At 43.9% G+C, this 20,101-nt stretch overlaps 2 protein-coding genes across 2 annotated transcripts; both read left to right on the top strand.

Annotated features, from left to right (window-relative positions):
• Nucleotides 1-1,892: 1,892 nt before the first annotated feature.
• Nucleotides 1,893-5,758, top strand: eif4ebp3l (eukaryotic translation initiation factor 4E binding protein 3, like). Its single transcript, XM_056440168.1, has 3 exons — nt 1,893-2,334; nt 4,045-4,221; nt 5,175-5,758. Exons 1-3 carry the CDS (start codon nt 2,202-2,204, stop codon nt 5,201-5,203), a joined length of 339 nt encoding a protein of 112 aa, XP_056296143.1. The 5' UTR covers nt 1,893-2,201; the 3' UTR covers nt 5,204-5,758.
• Nucleotides 5,759-9,551: 3,793 nt separating this feature from the next.
• Nucleotides 9,552-19,788, top strand: LOC130210002 (cysteine-rich and transmembrane domain-containing protein 1-like). Its single transcript, XM_056439983.1, has 3 exons — nt 9,552-9,695; nt 13,891-14,240; nt 18,800-19,788. Exons 2-3 carry the CDS (start codon nt 13,910-13,912, stop codon nt 18,901-18,903), a joined length of 435 nt encoding a protein of 144 aa, XP_056295958.1. The 5' UTR covers nt 9,552-9,695; nt 13,891-13,909; the 3' UTR covers nt 18,904-19,788.
• The last annotated feature ends 313 nt before the right edge of the window (nt 19,789-20,101 follow it).

Genomic DNA, 20,101 nt, shown 5'->3' with positions numbered 1-20,101 from the left:
AATATTTGTTTTTATTTTAGCTGTCCAGCCGCATGACTGACGTAATTACTTCTACGAAAACCACGTCAGCTGATTTTGACAACGTCCCGATTAATAGGCCATGGGGCCCGCGCTGGAGCCCCCAGGGATTGGCCATTTGCATGCTTCTTGTGACCTTAACAAAATATATTTGTTTTACAAATATGTGATGTGGAGATTTCATTTTGTATCGTAATCAACTATTGTAGAGAAAAGAAAACGAGACGCAATGTTTTTTAAGGGGACGGCATCTTTAATGTGGGTTACTTGCAAGCACTTACTATTATTATTGTTAATAATAATACTCGTGTGTTTCTAGACATTTAAAGACGCTTTACATAAGGCGCAGACAAACAGAACACAACTAAATAGGACGACAAAGAGCAAACAAAACAAAAAACATTTCGGGTAAAAAAAAGAAGAAGAAAAAAACCTTGGTTAATTCAATCACCTACATGTATAATTATGAAACACATAACATGTCTTAAAATTTAATATCATAGTTGTTGTTCTCCTCTTGCAAAACAAAAGTTAATTAAGCTTCTTTGGCACAATAATGTAATTATAATATAATTTATATTTTAAAAGACATAAATAAAACGATGTTATATATCGTTTATATATGATATAAACATCCAACTATCTTAGTAGTATGAACACCAACAGTGGCCCCAACGTGTTCATGTCGATGTCGCCCTCTAGTGGTAGATGGGAGTAACGTCCTGATAGGAAACCGGAATGGAACGGAAAGTGTGAATTGAAATTACAAAGTAGTTTTCATTTGATTATTTTAATATAAATCCCTCATCAAAAACATTACACGATACCATTTTTTAAAAATTACTTTGTAAATTAAGGGAATGGTGAATATTTTTTCAGTAGAAAAATAAGGACTTTATTTGTGTTGTACTCATTTCTTTCCAGTGTGTCTGTCGACCCTCACGATGTACGAACCAAATTGGAAGATTAGACAGGCAGTTTGCACAGATTTTAATCAGGAATTTTTCCTCCTCAAACACCTTAAATCAAACCAAAATCTAACATACAACAAAGCTTGAAATAAGATTAAAACATAAAGTTAAATGTGATATGCCCGTGATTAATGCAATCAAAGTATCGCAAAAAAACACAAATATCAACTAAATAAAAAATGTATACGTTGGATATAATTTTAAAAAAGCAGAATAGATACAGGAAATGACCTTATTGGTTGTTGTTGTCGATCAGGCGATCGACGCAGCTGTCCATGTTCGTGAGGAACGTGCTGCTCCTTACAGCGACCCGCCGGAAGGGGGCGCTGCAACCGAGTGAGAAACGCGGAGACAGCAGCGGAAGCGCTCGATTTGAGAGTAAGCGAAGACTCCTCTTGCAATGTTCTTTTCACCTGTGTTCTCATAAACTAAAATAGCCACAATAAAGAGCTTGTAGAGAAGCTTTCCAATAATGTATCAGCTAGTTCAGTGTGTTAGTGTCATTTAATTAACACCAACTCAAGTCATTCCTGTTTAAACTGGCATTTTGTTAACTACATATTCTATGGCCTGCTTTTTAAAATCTATTTTTCTTATTTGTTTTATTGTGTTTTTTACTGCACCATATTTCACTGTGTATTTTACTTTGCTCTTTTAAATGTTGAAATGTTTTGAAACCGGTTTGTCAATTTTTTAAAAGTGCAATATAAATAAACATTACTTACTTCAAGCGCTTTAAAAAGGCGGTAACATCAGGTTTTTATACAAGTGTATTTTCAACAGACCCTCTCCTTTGCTAACACCGCCCTTTTGGGCTGTCTCTTACAGTAAAACATTCGCACCTCGTAGCCGTCGCACCCACGTGTCTCAAAACGTTGCACAAAAACATCACGAGTGGCCGCTGCAGCCGTGCGCACTACAAATACAGCACATGGTCGCGTTTGGTAGCTGCTTTTAGCGACGGAGTCCACACTGGAAAGCCCCTCAAAAAAAAAAAACTCTCTCAAACTTCGTTGTTGTGAATTCTCCATTTATTTGTTTTGCGAGTTACTGTCACAAAGCGTTTCTCCTCCGTCGGCCGTAAAGCGAGTCCAACAGCCGCCCGTCGTCGTGCACGCCTCGCGAGCGTTACACACTCAAGCGAGCTCCAGGACTTTAAAAAGACACTCTGCACAGCAGCCTCCCTCCCCTCCTCTCCCCGCAGAAGCGAGCATGTCGACCGGCACAAACGAAGTGAAAAGCTGCCCCATACCCACCAGGGTGTTCACCCTGAAGGACTGGTCCCAGCTACCCGACTGCTACAGCCAGACACCCGGGGGGACCCTCTTCTCCACCACGCCTGGAGGTAAGAACCGCCCCGAGCTGCTTCCCCCCCCCTCTTTAAGAGTGCGTTTGTTTTAACTCGACTGTATTAAAAGGTGAACAACCGACCCGGAGCTGTTCACGTTCTGCTCGGTGACAGTTGGCTGCAGCCCCTCGTGTTGATGTTGGCAAAGTGAACCAAACAAGGCTTCCACATAAATTACACACATGCATAATAAGTCAGGCAATATTTACTCTTACTAACATTAACATTACTATCGAATACATTCTACATGATAACATGTGTGTGTGAATATATGTATATATAATATATGTATATTTATATATATGTATTTGTATGTGTATGTATTTTTAAAAGAATTATAGAAAAAAGTGAAATTGTCCTTTTGTCTGTATGACAAATCAAAAAGAGAAAAAAAATCGAGATTTATTAGATTTTTTTTCTTTTTTACAAAATGTTTGTTTGTTCACTACCAATAGCAGAGCAGTGGTAACTTTGGCTTCCATGACATGTTTATTGGCATGTGCATGGCCAATAAAATCATTTAACACGTTGTGGCCTTAACACTCGGTCTTTTGTTGCTGCAAGAGCTGTTTTTTACCCGGGACTTGGAGTTTAAAGTGTGTGTGTGTCCAGCTGCCAGAACCGCAGAGGGTTGAGGCCGGTTGGCCCCAGTCGGGGTGGAGGAGTTGGAGGAGGCCGTCCTATCCCCACCGCTCTCTGCTTAGCATTTCAGCAACTCTAGAGAACATTCTGTCCAAGTTGAGCCGAGGGAGAGAACAGAATTGTCTTAATGCACAGGGAGTGTGAGCAAAATATATATATATGTATATATAAACTCGTCTAATTTCTCCAAGAATCAAATGTGCTGCGAAACACGCCGTAGGAACTTGCCCCACAGAGTTTTGACTTGTTTTTCCGCCCCACCTGTCACTCTGCTGGGGTCATGTGTCGACCCCTCTTTTTACATAACTGCTCCGCACCCTCGGTCTGCCTTGCAATCCATTGCTTTGCACTCTAATTTGCATTGCAACCCCCTTTTACCTCAACCCCAATGTTATGCCCCCCCCACACCCTCCTCCTCCTTATTTTGCTTCCCTTTGTCCAGGATGTGCTGCTAACCACAGTTATTGCATAACATGTTTTTTCCTCGACTGCGAGGTTGAGCCGGTTCAAACTCCAACGAGGAGACTGAAATCGTGCCCTGGTCGCACTTATCACAACACGCCATTTATGACGGCGCTATGCGCTTGGCGTGCGTCCAAGTCTCGACTGCGGCGCACACGAGGCCTGCCGGGACTTATTTGTTTCCACATTGAAAGCTGAAGTTTGCGTGGAGCTTTAGGTAAATCGATGTTTCTCGGATGCATGTCCCATCTGCTGTGGATGTTAAAAGTCGTAGCCGGGTCAGAACAAACATGTGGCTTTAATCCCAAGGCCTCCTGCTTCAGAGAGAATGTTTTGTGCTTTGATTTCCAAGAACTCATGGCAGCCTTCACCCCCCCCCCCCTCCGCACGCACATAGAACCCTCCTTTTCCCTTCCAGTCGAGGATAATAATAATACTTCACTCCCCAAATGTGCACATTGCCAACATGCAACAACAGCAAAAAGACGCTGTTATATTATTAGATACTCCAGCAACCGATCGGTTGTGTTTTGTCTTCACTTCCTGTTTTTATATGATTTATAGATTTGATGTTCAACGCCAGATTCTCCGTTTGTGTCTCAGGTACCCGCATCATTTACGACAGGAAGTTTCTTTTGGATTGTCGAAACTCCCCCCTGTCCCGGACCCCCCCATGCTGCCTGCCCCAGATCCCCGGGGTGACGGTACCTGCCACACACCCGATGGGCAAACTGCAGGATCTCAAGGAGGAGGCAGAGGAGGAAGAGAAGGACCTTGCAGGTAAACGTGCATCTGTTGTTGGCGTTACAGTGGATTTAACTGTGAAATGCACATTTCAGTGCGTGTCCATGCATCTTTCGAGCTTTTTGTGGTTCTATGAAATACAATTATCCACTCTGCACAAGGCTTATACATTACCCAATCGCCATATATTTCATCTGGCTGCTAAAGCGGTGAAGAAAGAAACTTTTTTTGATCTAGCGTGTGCCTGATGACTTGTGAATGAATTGCCAAAATAAGTGTTTTTTAATTCCCAGCAGCCGTGAGAGCAAAGCTTTGCATTCACGGTGCAAGTTCCAGTGTTCGTACGGTCATGGAAAACCTGGAAAAGTCATGGAATTTTAAATGGTCATTTCCAGGCCTGGAAAAGTCATGGAAAAAACTTAAATCATAAAAGTTTTGGAAAAGTCATGGAAATTTGTTATAATCACATGTTTATTTACGCAGAGTTTGAAATAATTAATATGTTTTTTAAAGAAAGACGCTCAGAATATAAGCCGGCATGCGCAACATTTTCGAAATTGTTCATGTTTATACTGAGATATCAGTTTGGTCATGGGAATTTGGTTTAAAGTCCTGGAAAAGTCCATTGGTCAAAATGTGTAAGAACCCTGAAGTTTTATATTTATTATGGAAACCGCCACTCCTGTCAAAATAAAGACCGGTAGAATTACTGCTGACCTTTCTTTTTTTCTGTCTCCCTTGTCTGGGTGTCAATAAACACCCAGGACACGTTGTGCAGCCTTGGGTGCAGCACCCATATTGTCCAATATGTTTGTTTTTTTCTTTTCTCGCCAGTTGCGAGCGCATTGATAAGGTCTGTACTTTGGGATCCACTCTGCAGTCCGTTGAGGCGTGGTTCTGACTGACATCAGCTGGCGGTTAATATTTGCGTTAGCGAACGCCTCCTCTTCCCCAGCTTAACCGTTTCACGTCTTTCCTTCTCTCTGCAGATGACAACCAGTTTGAGATGGACATCTGAGCTCCAGTGTTACCTCCTGTGGAGAGTTATCATTTAAAAACAGCTCCAGGGTCATTCATGACTAACGCATTACATATAAAGCTTTTTTTTTTTTATTCAATAAAAGCTTTTGTGGTGAACCAAAAAAAGAAAGAGAGGAAAAGTTGGTGACATGTAGGGTGTTTTTGACCCAAACGAGTGTTGAGCAAAGAAATGCTGTTTAATGTGCTGATTGGTGGTCAGAGCTGCAGCAGGATTTAACAAAATCCATTTTGATTTAACTTTTTTAAATCTTTTGTAAATAACATTGTACAATGTAGCCTATTTTTTAAGTTGGGGGAATACAGGATGATTACATTAAGACATGTAGAATTTTTCACTGCAGGCATCGGTTGTTTTGTTGTATGCCCCCTCCCTCCACCCACCCACCCCCTCCCTCAAAAAACAAACAGATGGTTAACTTTCTTTGTGATAATATTGGGGGTCAGGGCCTATTGAAAATCAGTTTCTTCTGTTTTTGTATGGAGGGAGAGCTGAAATGTGAATAATTTCAAATAAAGGCTGTTTAAACTGCCAGCAATTGCTTGTGTGTGTTTGTATTTGTCACTAATTGTGTATCATCTTCGACTCTAAACAATGTTTAGGACATTGTCATTCTTTGTTCTATTACACTTAACAGTAGAGTTACATTTTGTTATCTTTCATTGCGACACGACATCTCAACTTCCAGTTTTTCACAATGAACTACATATTCATATGAAGTGGTGAAATATGCATTTAGTTTACGCTGCAATTTGTGTTTTTTATAACTTTTTATTTAGCATTTTCAACAAAACCGAATAATCCTTGACAACCAAATAAATAAACAACAAAACAAACGGCACACATCCAAAAGTAGGTCGTCTCAGTATCCAGAGTCCAGCCCAACATCTCCACATACACAAACATCCACCTCAACAAATGACTACACACAACCATCCATATCCACATATACAACTACACACTGACATTTGTTTGTGCTTTTGATCATGAATATGAGTTCTAACTCATTTGAAAGTTTAGGAATGCTTGTTTATAGAAATGATATACATGTATATATATATATCTATAGATATAAATCAGCGTCAGAAATACAGGAGGGCAAAGGGCAAAAAATGCCCCCATAATTTTGATTTACTAGTATTTCAGTCAGTGGGGGGAAAAATTACCCCCTAAAAAATATCTAAATTTCCCACCCTGATATATATGTATTTTGTCCCTGAAGCTCAACACTTGAGTTTTATGAGAGCATAGGACTCAGCGAATGGAAACAGCATAAGCCTCCATGTTTAATGAGTTGCATAACTGTCTCATGTATGGAATGTTCTTGTGCACCACTGGCGTGAACTCATTTGGCCTCCGTTGAGTTCATTAATTCCAAACGTAGCCAAAAGCTAAACTGCTTAAAGTCAAACATAAACAAATTCCTCCTTTGCTCAAGTTGGAAGGTTCGTATCGCAGTAGATCTACACCTGATGACGCTCGACCAATAAAACACAAGTAATGACAGATAAATATCTTCTTTTCCTTTTTTCTTGTTTTTAACAGGACTGAATTCAAAGTGCACCCTTAGCACACGTTGCTTAGAGGCCTGGAGGCCACCCGTGCACACGGAGTCAGGGCTGGGTACGCCTGCTCGTCCCGGCCGCTGATCTGTAGATTAGGGAGGCCGACTGGGAAGTAGGCCTGGCCTCAAGGAATGAGGTCAGCTGCAGCTCAAAGGCCAGGCCTCTTGAAACCACTCTAGGGGGGGGGGCAGGGTGGAACACCTGCTGGTGTTTGACCCGGCAGTTATCTCCAATATGTACTTATAGATTTACTTAATATCTATGAGGATTGTTTAGGTAGCGATGGCATGTTTATTCAGGATTTGGTGACCCCGCCCTCCCGCCCCCCGGCCCCTCACCCCGCAAAAACGAGTGGGAACAGATAAGCAGGTGCCCATGCGTCATAGGTGAGTCACTGATGTGGGTCAGTCGGCTCAGCTGGTCTTGGTCCCACGGCCTTGCAGGTGTGGCGTCAAAGGTGAGTTTTGTCCAAGATGCTCTGATTTTGATAAATGACTCACGACGAGACTCGGAGCATGTGCTCAGTATTTGTCCATAAGGCCACTGTGCCCTTGAGCAAACGCTGGACCCAGACTGCAGTGTTAAATGATAAGATGACTTTTTTTGATAAAAATCTGAGCGATGCTTTTTTTAAAAAAGTGTGGTGTGTGTGTGTGTGTGTGTTCTGGGCACACGTGCCGAGAAAAATGCCAGGTGAAATATACCACGGGGGGGATTTCCTATCAGGTCTCCATCACACAGCGAGGGCCAAACATGCATCATGACAAAGCTTACGTCAGATGACCTCTATAAACCACACATTGTTTTATTAAGGCCAAAATATATTTAAAAGTAGTTTTTAGTGCTATTTAACAGAATCACCCATTGAATCCCCCCCCCCCCATATTAACATCTTCATCCCAGCTCGGGGAGAACCAATCAAATGGTTTGACTGCCATCCATCCCTGAGGTGTTGTTTTGAAGTGGTATTGTCCTTGTTCTTTCACATTCACTGTGAGTTTCAATGAACTCTGGTAATCTTGCGCCATTGCCCTTTTCCACAGACACACTATTCCTCCCCTCCCTCTCCCTCCCTCCCTCTCCCTCCCTCCCCCTCCCCTTGCTGCTGTTGGGTAGAGCCTGCAGGCCAGGCTCTATTTCTGTCGGTTGGTTTCGGGCTCGGGCTAAATTGCCCGGGTGACGATGTAAACAGACACTGGTACACACTGCCCTCTTGGTCACATCCACCATGAGAGGGGCTGAAGTGGATTGCATGTTTACTTCATGCATGATGAACTCACGTAAACTTAACTTTGCCTTTCTTTCCATCGCATCGGACGTAAGCCAACTGTGTGACACAGTGACCCAGCAGAAGATTCAAGTGTATTCGATTCCTAGACGAGCTGCACTGCTCTCACAGATTGTGTTCAGTTTATTGGATTACACTGCAATCATAGACATGTGTATTTTTATTTCTGGTTTCATCTGTTCAGCTCCTGCATGTGATTATATGAGTGTAGTAAATGACAACAAACACTCTTTTGAATGGACTAATTCAAGCATAACACCGGGGCCTTGTTCACCACACAGCAGACAGGTCCAGAATGACAACGCAGAATACGCTCTGTGTTTGCCAAGCACTTGATCCTAGGATGAGGCTGAGGATCCCTTTGTTTTGTTTGTGCGACATGCCGCGGTCCACGGTCGCGGGCCAGTCTTCTAACAGCTGCTGCAGGGCGATTGCTTCATGTGTCTCCAGTAACGGTGCCTTTTAGCACCATGTTTTCCGTGCATAACTTTGTAATAGCTGTAAATATAGAGTTAGCACGTGGATGTCAGAGGTCAGGTCCTTGTTTCTCTGAGAGGGGGCACCACTGGGGGGGATGGGGGCACCGCTGGTCTATGAGGCACTGGTTGTGCGAGGCTTTGATCATACGTCGCAATCTAGTATCACCTTGAGCACAAACCGTTTCCCTTTTAAGTTCCAGTGGCAGCTGTCAGGCTGGCTGGCTGGTATGCTACTCTGCTCACTCTGTACTCATGTAATGCCATGTTGATGTTTCACAGAGCATGTCTCCAAACCCTAGAGAGCCCCTTTATGTCTGTGAAGTAGAAGACAGTGTATTATTAATCTGTAAAGTGACTATTAAATATAGCTTAACGCTATGTAGAATAGGATACTTTGTTATATAGAGTAACATGTCTAGCATTACAGTGCAGGAAACAGCAATAACTCGCCCTACAGAGAGGAATAGAGTGTGAATAGTGTGCCACCTGCTGGCCGAAAACCAGTACTGCACCATAGACAAACAAGTGCATTTGTGAATAAAAAAAACTCAAGATGTAGATACAATAAAAGAGCACCAACATAATTGTATATATATATATATATATATATATATATATATATATATATATATATATATATATATTATTCTATATTAAATATAACGTAATACGAGCATGTCAAAAGCTGCTCATATCCCCAAATCTTATCAAAACTAAACAAATTCCGAAGGCAAGAGCAACGAGGTCTCTAATTAATGATTAACATTGATTCGTCACCCATCTTGACTGTTCTCTCTCCGCGTGCTCACTCCGTCACTGACTCTATTCAATGTTTCATAAAGTCCGAGGATCAGAAGGCGCTGCCACCGGTCATCGCTCTGTCTTTTGATTGGACGCCACGAGCAGCCGCCGTCGCGTCAGCCAATCCCCTTCGTCCCGTCGCTCGCTCGCCCCCTCCCACCCTCCTCTTGCTGTACCCTTAAAATGACGTCACGTCCAGCAAACGCGATACGCACTGGGTTTATTTAGACACAGAGAGGCTCATTGCGGTCACACATTGTTGTCAACTCGGGAAAAAGAAGAAGAAGGGGGTTCTTTCCACACAGACATTGCTGCCATTTACGACTATTCATCCAAAGGTAGGTGGTCAACATATCTCCAACGGTTATTTGTGTCCGTCCATACGCCTGATATTAAAACCATCATTAACTCGGGGGGCCTGGGAAACGGACCCGCGCTGTGGGGCTTGGGGCCTGCAGGTGCCATATGGTTATTAGCTTATAACATGTCTTAAACATTAAATTAATAACCGACTCTTGAAGCGAAATTACGTTATCATATGCCTGCTAATACACCACTGATACCAGTCGACGGTTTAACACTGGAAGGCTCAAGATAAAATAGTAATATTAAGCTAATAACAAGCTAGCTTAATAGCTTAAATAAACGCTATGCGGCTAAATGTCCGTCAGGTTGGGAGCAACAAAGAACCCCATTTTTTAAATTGTCTTCCTCTAACTGTTAAAGGATGAAGCGTTACATCTATGTGGGCTTTTGTGTTCCCCTTTGTCGTGACTCGGCTCTGCCTTCGTGTCTGTGTGTGAGATATTTGTGCTTCTGTGTTATTTACTTAATTATGCCCAATGGGGTGTCTTCACATCCTCGTGATGCAGAGAAGGTAAACAGAGGCCCCCAGGCTCCAGAGAGGCCCCTGTGGCAGCAGTCACACTTATTAAAGGAAGCCCTTTTATGTTGTATAAATACACATTTCCCTCTACCTATAGACCCGAATTTTAGGCAACATAGGGATGCAATTTAATACATAAATGTTGGTATTGTGTAATACTTCTACTGAATGCAGTACCTCCAATATGCCCCAAAGTCCCCAGTGTTTCTGTCTTGAAAATAGTATTATACAGTGACAACAAACGGATGAAGTTAAATGCAATTTCATGTCACATTGTCAATTTCCTCTTTTCAAACTTATACGTAAGGGAACTTGTATATAACAAGTGGAAGTTCCCCCAGTTTCCTTGGCATGCACGGCACACACATTTAATGAAATCAGTTTAACAACGGCTCAGCAGCCGTGAGCAGGTTTACAAAATTGATCATTTACTTGTGTTCTGTCCTTTTAGTCTAGGGAGGAATTGTTTTGATCGAGGGTTAATAACGCCTTATTTCTTATTGTCAGGGTTCGTACGGTCATGGAGAACCTGGGAAAGTCGTGGAATTTTAAAATGGTCATTTCCAGGCCTGGAGAAGTCATGGAAAAAACTTAAATCGTCAAAGTTTTGGAAAAGTCTTGGAAATTTGTTATAATCACATGTTCATTTACGCCGAGTTTGAAATAATTCATATCTTTTTTAAAGAAAGACGCTCAAAATATAAGCTGGCGTATGCTCTCAATACGCAACATTTTCTACAGTTTTCATGTTTATACTGAGATTTCAGTTTGGTCGTGGAAATTTGGTTTAAAGTCATGGAAAAGTCCTGGAAATCCATTGTTCAAAATGTGTGAGAACCCTGTTGTCTGTTGCTTAATGCCGTTATAATGAAGCGTATGTTAGAGAACTCACGACGCCTGTTTAATTCTTTTTGTCTGTGATACGATTGTCAGATACGATTGTGGAAACGTCCGAACTCATTCCCTTGGCATACAAATGACGAAAATGCAAATACGCCGTACCCACACACACACTCACATACACACACGCACATACGCACATACGCACATACACACATGCACATACACACACGCACATACACACATGCACATACACACACGCACATACAACACACGCACATACACGCACATACACGCACATACACACACACGCACATACGCACACGCACATACACACATACACACACACGCACATACACACACGCACATACACACACGCACATACACACACACACGCACATACACACACGCACATACACACACGCACATACACGCACACGCACATACACACGCACATACACATACACGCACACACGCACATACACACACACGCACATACACGCACATACACACACACGCACATACGCACACGCACATACGCACACACACGCACATACACATACACGCACATACCATACACACACGCACATACACACACGCACATACACGCACATACGCACATACGCACACGCACATACACACACGCACATACACGCACATACACACACACGCACATACACGCACATACACACATGCACATACACACACGCACACACGCACATACACACATGCACATACATACACACGCACATACACGCACATACACACACGCACATACACACATGAACATTCACACACGCACATACGCACATACACACATGCACATACATACACACGCACATCCACACATGCACATACATACACACGCACATACATACACACGCACATACACACATGCACATACATACACACGCACATACACACGCACACACGCACACATGCACAGGCAATGCAAGCCTTCATAGGTGAGACCTGTAAATCGCGTATCAGAACATAATCTAAAACCAAAGGTTTATGTGGGAACCATAAAGCCACGGTGGCCCTCAAGGTGAACTTTGACGCTGTGTAAACATCCTGGTGTCAGGTTACGGTTTATCTGGCAGGTCTCCTTTGGAAAGAGGCTCTTCTCGGCCTTCACGCCGGCAATGTAACACTCTTTATTTACACAAATGACTTGGGAGGTGGAGCGAGGATCCGACAGCCATCAACGCCTCCTTGTTGGGAGAGAGAGAGGGAGGGAGAGAGGGAGATAGGGAGGGAGGGAGAGAGGGAGGGAGAGGGAGAGAGACGCACAGAGAAAGAGGGAGGGAGAGGGAGAGAGAGAGAGAGAGGGAGGGAGAGAGAGAGAGACACACACAGAGAGAGGGAGAGGGAGGGAGAGGGAGAGAGAGAGAGGGAGGGTGAGAGAGAGAGAGAGAGACGCACAGAGGGAGAGGGAGAGAGAGAGACACACACAGAGAGAGAGACTCCTCGCTGCCTCAAGGTACAACGTAACCATCAGGGATCATTCTGTTCCCGCTGGAGCACGGTAACCATAGTAACATTGGCCTTGCCATCTGTCAGGCGGTGAAATGTCCAGACATCTTTTTACTTTTGAAAAGCTCACTGCCGATGTGACAGCAGGACGCACTCCCATCAACGCTTCTGTTCTCCTACGACATGGACTCTGTGTCCGTGAAACAGAGTCACAGTGAAGCCACGTTATCAAGAGCATGACCAGGTAATCGCAGAGTGGAGTCGTCGGGCGGTTTAGGTGTTTACAGTGAACACACACGACGAGGCCGAGCACTCTCAGTTTCCCATCTGGCCGAGACGCCGGCCTCGTCTCTCCCGCGAGGCTGCAGGAGACGAGTGAAGGTTGCTAGGGAGCGACTGGATGCGCCGCACTTCTCCGTCGTGGGAAACAGTTGCATCATTTGTGCGCCGGTCTGAAAATGTTGTGTTCTCACGGCGGGACTCGGAGGAATTCAGTGTCTGATGTGACTCACGAGGCTGAATTACACCCACACACACACACACACATTCTCCGCGGTCAATACACTACCGACATTGTTCTGATATCGCAATAGAATTTGGGTGCATTCACATAAAGTTAACCGCCAACTGGTTCGATAACGGGCTGTTAAAGCGCCACAGTTCATATATAATAAATAATAAATAAATATATAATAAACCCAAAATGTGTATATTATTATTACAAACTTATTATCTTTTTTACCAACTGAAAATATGTATTTTTGTGTACCTTTTTTATAAAGCACTAATGAAGCATGATGGTTTTAAAAGTGAAGTTAAAGTTTTGTGCGTTATTACCTTCGCATTGAAAATGCGGAAGGTTATGTTTTGATCGCCATTTATTTATTTATTTATTTGTATGCGTGTTATTCACATAACTCAAAAAGTATTAAACCGAATCGCATGAAATTTGGTGGGATGATTGTTTATTATCCGGGGACCATTTGATTAGATTTTGGGATCGATCGGGTCAAAGGTCAAGGTCATGAAAAGGTCAACATCTTCTTTTTTCCATAGCGCGGCCAATTTCTATCCAATTGGCATGCAACTAATGCCAACATGTTCATAATTCAATAAACCAATCTTGTGATGTGCGAAGGTATGCGCTCTACCGAGTGCCCGTTCTAGTTCTATGATATTTTCTTTTTAACGGTACGTCAGCGTAGAAGTAGAAAAACAAGTTGTTCTCACGTGGGACGTTGACTTTACTTTATATTCGCTATAGTTTTTACATCATTTCTGCCTCTTTACTGTCGTGTGAAATTAAAATGTTCCATTTCTTTGCTCTCCAGGTTCCCGTTTGTCCCAGAGATGAACTTTGAGCAGCCCCCTCCGTATCCGGGCAACGGCCCCACCGCCCCCGGCTACCCGGCCCAAGGCCCGCCTCCGCAGGGCTACCCGGCTCAGGGTTACCCCCCGCAGGGGTACCCCCCCGTGAACATGGAGCAGGGCTACCCCGTGAACATGGAGCAGCCGAACGCTTCGTACCCCAGCTACCCCGCGGGGCAGATGGGCCCGGGGGGTCCTTACCAGGGCCAGGGGCAGCCGCCGTACGGTTACCCCGGGCAACCGCAACAGCAGTTCGGCTGGCAGGGCGGGCCCCCTCCTGGGCCCATGTACGGGGAGGCCCCCAAAAACACAGGTGGGTGGTAACACACGACGGAGGGCGATGCAATAATGTGTACATTATTCGTAATGTGGGAATAAAAGATGTGGCTCGCCAAAATATAATCGTCTTATAGAACTAGAAGAGGCTCCTCTTCTTTTTCTTTTTTTCACTTACATTTTTTTTATTTGTTTGGTGATATAAACATAAAACAAGTACAAAAATGTCAGACATAAACATAAACATATATACACACACATATACATACACCTACACCCATACACACACACCCATACATACATATAAATATACACACATACATATACACACGCATACATACATATATATACATATACACACATACATATACACACGCATACATACATATATATACATATACACACATACAAATACACATGCATACATATAAATACATATTCACACATACATATACACACGCATACATACATACATGCATACATACATGCATACATACATGCATATATACATATACACTAGGGCTGTCAATCGATTAAAAAAAATTAACTAATTAATCGCACATTTTGAAATTGCGATTAATTAATCATGATGTCGCAATTAAAAGTTAAAAGTTAAAAGTTCATTCTTTTTAAAGACCAAACTTCACAGAGCTGTGTTTCAAAGAGGCTCCTACCTATAAAGTGCCAGCGAGGTATTTAATATTGTGGATGATAAATTGTTTCTTCAGTGAAACATCAGATTAGTAAAAAAAAAGAAGTATATTGAGACCCCATTGGTCCTGTCATCTTTACCACTGAACAGCAGAACCAGTGGCCTTGGTGACTGACTGACATTCAAATATGTCACGTTAACCCTCTGGAGGCTGGGGGCATTTTATACATTTTACAAAAAAAATGTAAATTCACCTTTTAAAGGCGTTTGCATATGACACATACCCACGTGTTATACATCAAACATTCCAGAACAATCTCAGCTCTATTCAATGAGGCTCAGTTGTCCTCACGCTGTGTTCTCTGCTCTGTGACTGACAGGCTGCCTGCTATAGAGCCTCACCCGTGAGGTGGGAGGTCCTTGTGATTTACTGAGTGTTCATTGGTTGTTTTTTCCCCAAAATGTTGACAGACAAACGGATTGACCAATCACGTTGAAGGTTTCGTGTGTCGAGTTCTTTCCGCGCCGCGTCCTCCGACACGTCGCCCTCCGTTCCTCTGTGTATCAGAGGGGGAGACGGAGGAAGGAGGAGCAGGAGGAAACCCGACTGATTCATCCACGAGTTTAAACTCATTTCTGCTTCTTATTTTCGCGGAAAAATAATTGTTTTAAAAACGGAAACAGTGTTAAACCGTACTGCCGCGGTTTGACACTCGGTTTGAGTGTAAAAACTTCAACGAACACCGGAAGTAAACAAAGTTGCGTTAATTGCGTTAAAATATTTTAGTGCGTTAACGCGGCCAAATTAATCGCATAGATTAACGCGTTAACGCTGACAGCCCTAATATACACACATACATACACACATACATACATATATAAACATATACACACATACATACATATACACACGCATACACACATGCATATATACATATACATATACACACGCATACGACACACACATATATACACATGGGCATTATTGTGTTGTGATGAGATTTTTTTATTTTTATAATAATAATAATTCTGATTTCTATAGCGCTTTTCTAAGTACCCAAAGCCGCTTTACGGGGAACGAGAGACAAACAGAACAAAACAAAAGGGAAGCAGACGAAAGGTAACAAAAAGAAAGGAGAACAATAGAAGGGGACTCATTTTATGGAGTTGTTAATTTAATTTATTCTTTTTTTTATCACATTAACGTCTATCTGCACCGTCTGCATTATCTGATAACACGAGTTGGTGGGAGTCTCGTGTATTTAGGGATCTGTGGAAAATGTCTGATGCAGGATCTTTGATTCAGAAAGTGGAATCTATTGAGGGGATCATTTGAATTTGATTATAACTTTTTATACAGTTTTTGCACCGTTCAAATCAGAGTTCCTCAAAGCCTTGAATTAGCCCGAGAGACACCTGCGTCTGTCTCTGTCTGTCATGTGACCTACATCGTGCAGGTTCAGGTGGACAGGTGGACAGGTGTACGGGCCTTTTGTTAACAGAGAGAATGAGGAACACGCACAGGTGGATAAAATGAGTGATGACTGAATTTCCTTCGGCTGCTTTTGGGTTTTACGCTCCTGGCTCATTGTCACCCTGTCGCCGCTCAATGGCACACCTGAATAAAATGTTATTTAACTTTAACAAGAAAGGAGAATGTCTACCGTTAAATTATCTATTTAAAATGTTCAATTAATCTGACATGTATCGTCCAGATGAATTGATTCAGCTCTAAAGTTTCTCACAGCCCCAAAACCAACTCAAAGTGTTTAATTGATTTAACACCTTTTATGTGAATCAATATCACCTACATAACACATGCTCCATCAAATCCAATAATCATGAAAGTCATGAACATATGTATGACAAGGATTTCTATAGATTGTACTTTTGGCTGTTTATCGTAATGTCATATTGACCCGTTTAAATCTTAATAGAGTTGAAAGAATGAATTTATAAAAGTCATTTTCCGTTGCTTCTGTGTGGTCAAACACTGGGGGAACCAGGGTGTCTGGGGACTGAGCAGGACACACACACACACACACACACACACACACACGCCGAGTGCTTTTAATACCTTCTAACACCTTTTAACACTTTTTAACACGTCCTCTTGCAGCGGCGAGGTGTCACCGCTCGCGCAGCGCGTCGAGACACGCCTCCTCCGGCGGATCAAAGGCCCTCGATCCGAATGATCTCGACGGGGAGAAGCTCATCATTAAATATCGGCCAATGATTAACTCGTCATTTCATTATCCGAGCGCGGCGAGCCCGGCTCCCGCTTAATCTGTCGGTCCGGTCGCCGAGGCGTTACCACGGCGACCGGGTCACGAGTCACCGCGCCTGGTCGTTGTTTGCCGTGCGCCCGGTTCCCTGCACATGAATGATTAACCGCAGAAACAAGGAAGGAGAGATGTTTTCATTCAGGGTGTGTGTGTGTGTGTGTGTGTGTGTGTGTGTGTGTGTGTGTGTGTGTGTGTGTGTGTGTGTGTGTGTGTGTGTGTGTGTGTGTGTGTGTGTGTGTGTGTGTGTGTGTGTGTGTGTGTGTGTGTGTGTGTGTGTGTGTGTGTGTGTGACGGCGAAACATAATCCCCTTCACATGACTTATTGAGACTTATTGACGTGATGTACGGCGCTGGTTGAGCAGGGTTCCTACGGTCATGGAAAACCTGGAAAAATCCTGGAATATTAAAACTGGTTATTTCCAGGTTTGGAAAAGTCGTCTCTTCAAAATAAAAGCCCAAAGGTTTTGGGAAAGTCCTGGAGACCCGTTGGTCAACTCGTGTCTGGCTGAGGCTCCTCGCGTCACAGCGGCGCTCACGTTACTCGATTGTCACGCTGCCTCGTGGGCTGCTTTGGCGTTACCGTGGCGATGTGCTTCCCGTGATGAACGCAATTAGAGGAGAACATAATCCTGGCGGCCGCGGTGACGCTGGAGCTCACACCGCCGAGACCGAGAGGAGAATCATCTCTCAGGGGTTCTGCTGCGATTTGGAGGAAATGAATCACTAATTGCTTTCTTTCAAATGTTCTCCCTTTCTTCTTCTCCCCTCTTCTCTGTGTCACCTTGTTGACCCCATCCTCTCTCCCTCCTCTCTCCCTGTCCTTCTTTCTCTCGTCCTCTCTCTCTCTCCCTCTTCCTCGTCCTCTCTCTCTCTTCCTCTCTCCTCTCTCTCGCTGTCCTTCCTCTCTCTTCCACTCCCTCTCTTCCTCTCTCTCTTCTTCCCTCTCTTGCTGTCATTCTTTCTCTCTCTCCCGCTTCCTCATCCTCTCTCTTCCTCTCTCCTCTCTCTCTCTCTCGCTGTCCTTCCCCTCTCTCTCTTCCACTCCCTCTCTTCCTCTCTCTCTCTTCCTCCCTCTCTTGCTGTCATTCTTCCTCTCTCTCTCTCCCGCTTCCTCATCCTCTCTCTTCCTCTCTCCTCTCTCTCTCTCGCTGTCCTTCCTCTCCCTCTCTTCCTCTCTCTCTTCCACTCCCTCTCTCTCTTCCTCCCTCTCTTGCTGTCATTCTTCCTCTCTCTCTCTCCCGCTTCCTCATCCTCTTCCTCTCTCTCTTCCTCCATCGCTTGCTGTCCTTCTTTCTCTCTCTCTCCCTCTTCCTCGTCCCCTCTCTCTCTTCCCCTCTCTTCTCTCTCACTGTCCTTCCTCTCTCTCTTCCACTCCCTCTCTTCCTCTCTCTCTCTTCTTCCCTCTCTTGCTGTCATTCTTCCTCTCTCTCTCTCCCGCTTCCTCTTCCTCTCTCTTCCTCTCTCCTCTCTCTCTCTCTCGCTGTCCTTCCTCTCTCTCTCTTCCTCCATCGCTTGCTGTCCTTCTTTCTCTCTCTCTCTCTCCCTCGTCTTCTCTCTCTCTTTTCCCCTTCCTCTCTCTTTCTCGCTGTCCTTCCTCTCCCTCTTTTCCTCTCTCTCTCGCTGTCCTTCTTCCTCTCGCCCCCCTCTCTCTCTCTCCAGTGTACGTGGTGGAGGACAGGAGAAGGGACGACTCAGGAGACACCTGCCTGACCGCCTGCTGGACGGCTCTGTGTTGCTGCTGCCTCTGGGACATGCTGACATAACTACCCCCCCATTACCCCCCCCCTCTCATTGACCTTAGATGACCTTGAACTCCTTTAAAAGAAGAAAAAAAGACCTCCCCTCCGTCTCTTCTGCCCGTCTCTAAATGAAAAGCCTTGATTCTCATAACGTGGAAGTCTCCGTCCGGCGCCACTCGCTCCACCTCGATGAGAAGCCCTCCGCACTGACCGGCCGACCCCGTCCACGGGCTAGCATGTACCTCTCTGCTAAACACAACCTATACTCGCACACACACACACACACACACACAGTAACACGCGTCTGGTATATACTTTGATCTCAGGCTCATCGAGTGTGAGGCTCTCTTGGCACTTTATGACGATTACCTCTGTAAGATACGACTCCCGCCCGCCTGTCGATCACCTGCAGCCCTCCCGTCAGCTTCGCCGATCGGCTACCCCCTTTTACCCTGGCTCCTCCCCCCGAATGGCACCAAGCCCCTCCCCCGTCCTCCCCCCGGCTGTTGATGAGCCACAGGGCGCTCTGAAGAAGCTAACTCGTGACATGTTTCCCTTTTCATTTGCACAGAAGCCGTTTTTCGTTGTTGTTTTGCTGACGTACGTCTTCAGGTGGAATCACGCGAACGTGTTTTTAAAGACGACAGCGATCGGTGTTTGAGTTACCGTTAATGTCGTCGATGGGCCACGTTTTTTTTTCCGTTTTTTTCACGATCTTAATATGAAAAAAAGATATTCCAACATAATTTTTTATTACATACCTTGAAAAAAAAACTGAAAATGTCCACACAAAAAATAAATAAAGTGATTGCTTAACAGAACAAACCAAACGACCTGTCGGATGCCTTTTCTGTGCTTTTATTTCGCTTTGGATGATACATTTGCATTAAAATAATTTATTCCCGTAAATTGGAAAGCTTTGTCCTTGTGTGTGTGTGTGTGTGTGTGTGTATCGGCACGGCACCCTGTAGCCGCCGGGCCGGATCCAATTCAACTATTTATAGCGCGGCTGCAGGTTGAGACCCGACACGTGAAACCAAAGACCTGGAGGAATAGATGATGACAGGAGGTGTCACGGCTTCTTTATGCGCAGGATATTAACTTTGATAGTTTTGTGGTATTTGGTGATTTAATATTATAGATTTTTTTTTTTTACTCCATTATAATGTATAGCGACTGTTGCAGATAACATGTTACATTTCAGATTTAAGTTTAATATTCA

The sequence above is a fragment of the Pseudoliparis swirei genome, chromosome 19, assembly GCF_029220125.1.
Source record: "Pseudoliparis swirei isolate HS2019 ecotype Mariana Trench chromosome 19, NWPU_hadal_v1, whole genome shotgun sequence".
NCBI lineage: Eukaryota > Metazoa > Chordata > Actinopteri > Perciformes > Liparidae > Pseudoliparis > Pseudoliparis swirei.
Note: the sequence above shows the minus strand (reverse complement) of the source record. Positions and strands in the feature narration are given on the sequence as shown.

Excerpts from the sequence above, each read along its gene's own strand:
- LOC130210002 (XM_056439983.1), top strand. The coding sequence starts at position 13,910 with ATGAACTTTGAGCAGCCCCCTCCGTATCCGGGCAACGGCCCCACCGCC. Across the intron at positions 14,241-18,799 it reads GGAGGCCCCCAAAAACACAG|TGTACGTGGTGGAGGACAGG; the intron begins GTGGGTGGTAAC and ends CTCTCTCTCCAG.
- eif4ebp3l (XM_056440168.1), top strand. The coding sequence starts at position 2,202 with ATGTCGACCGGCACAAACGAAGTGAAAAGCTGCCCCATACCCACCAGG. Across the intron at positions 2,335-4,044 it reads CTTCTCCACCACGCCTGGAG|GTACCCGCATCATTTACGAC; the intron begins GTAAGAACCGCC and ends TTTGTGTCTCAG. Across the intron at positions 4,222-5,174 it reads GGAAGAGAAGGACCTTGCAG|ATGACAACCAGTTTGAGATG; the intron begins GTAAACGTGCAT and ends TTCTCTCTGCAG.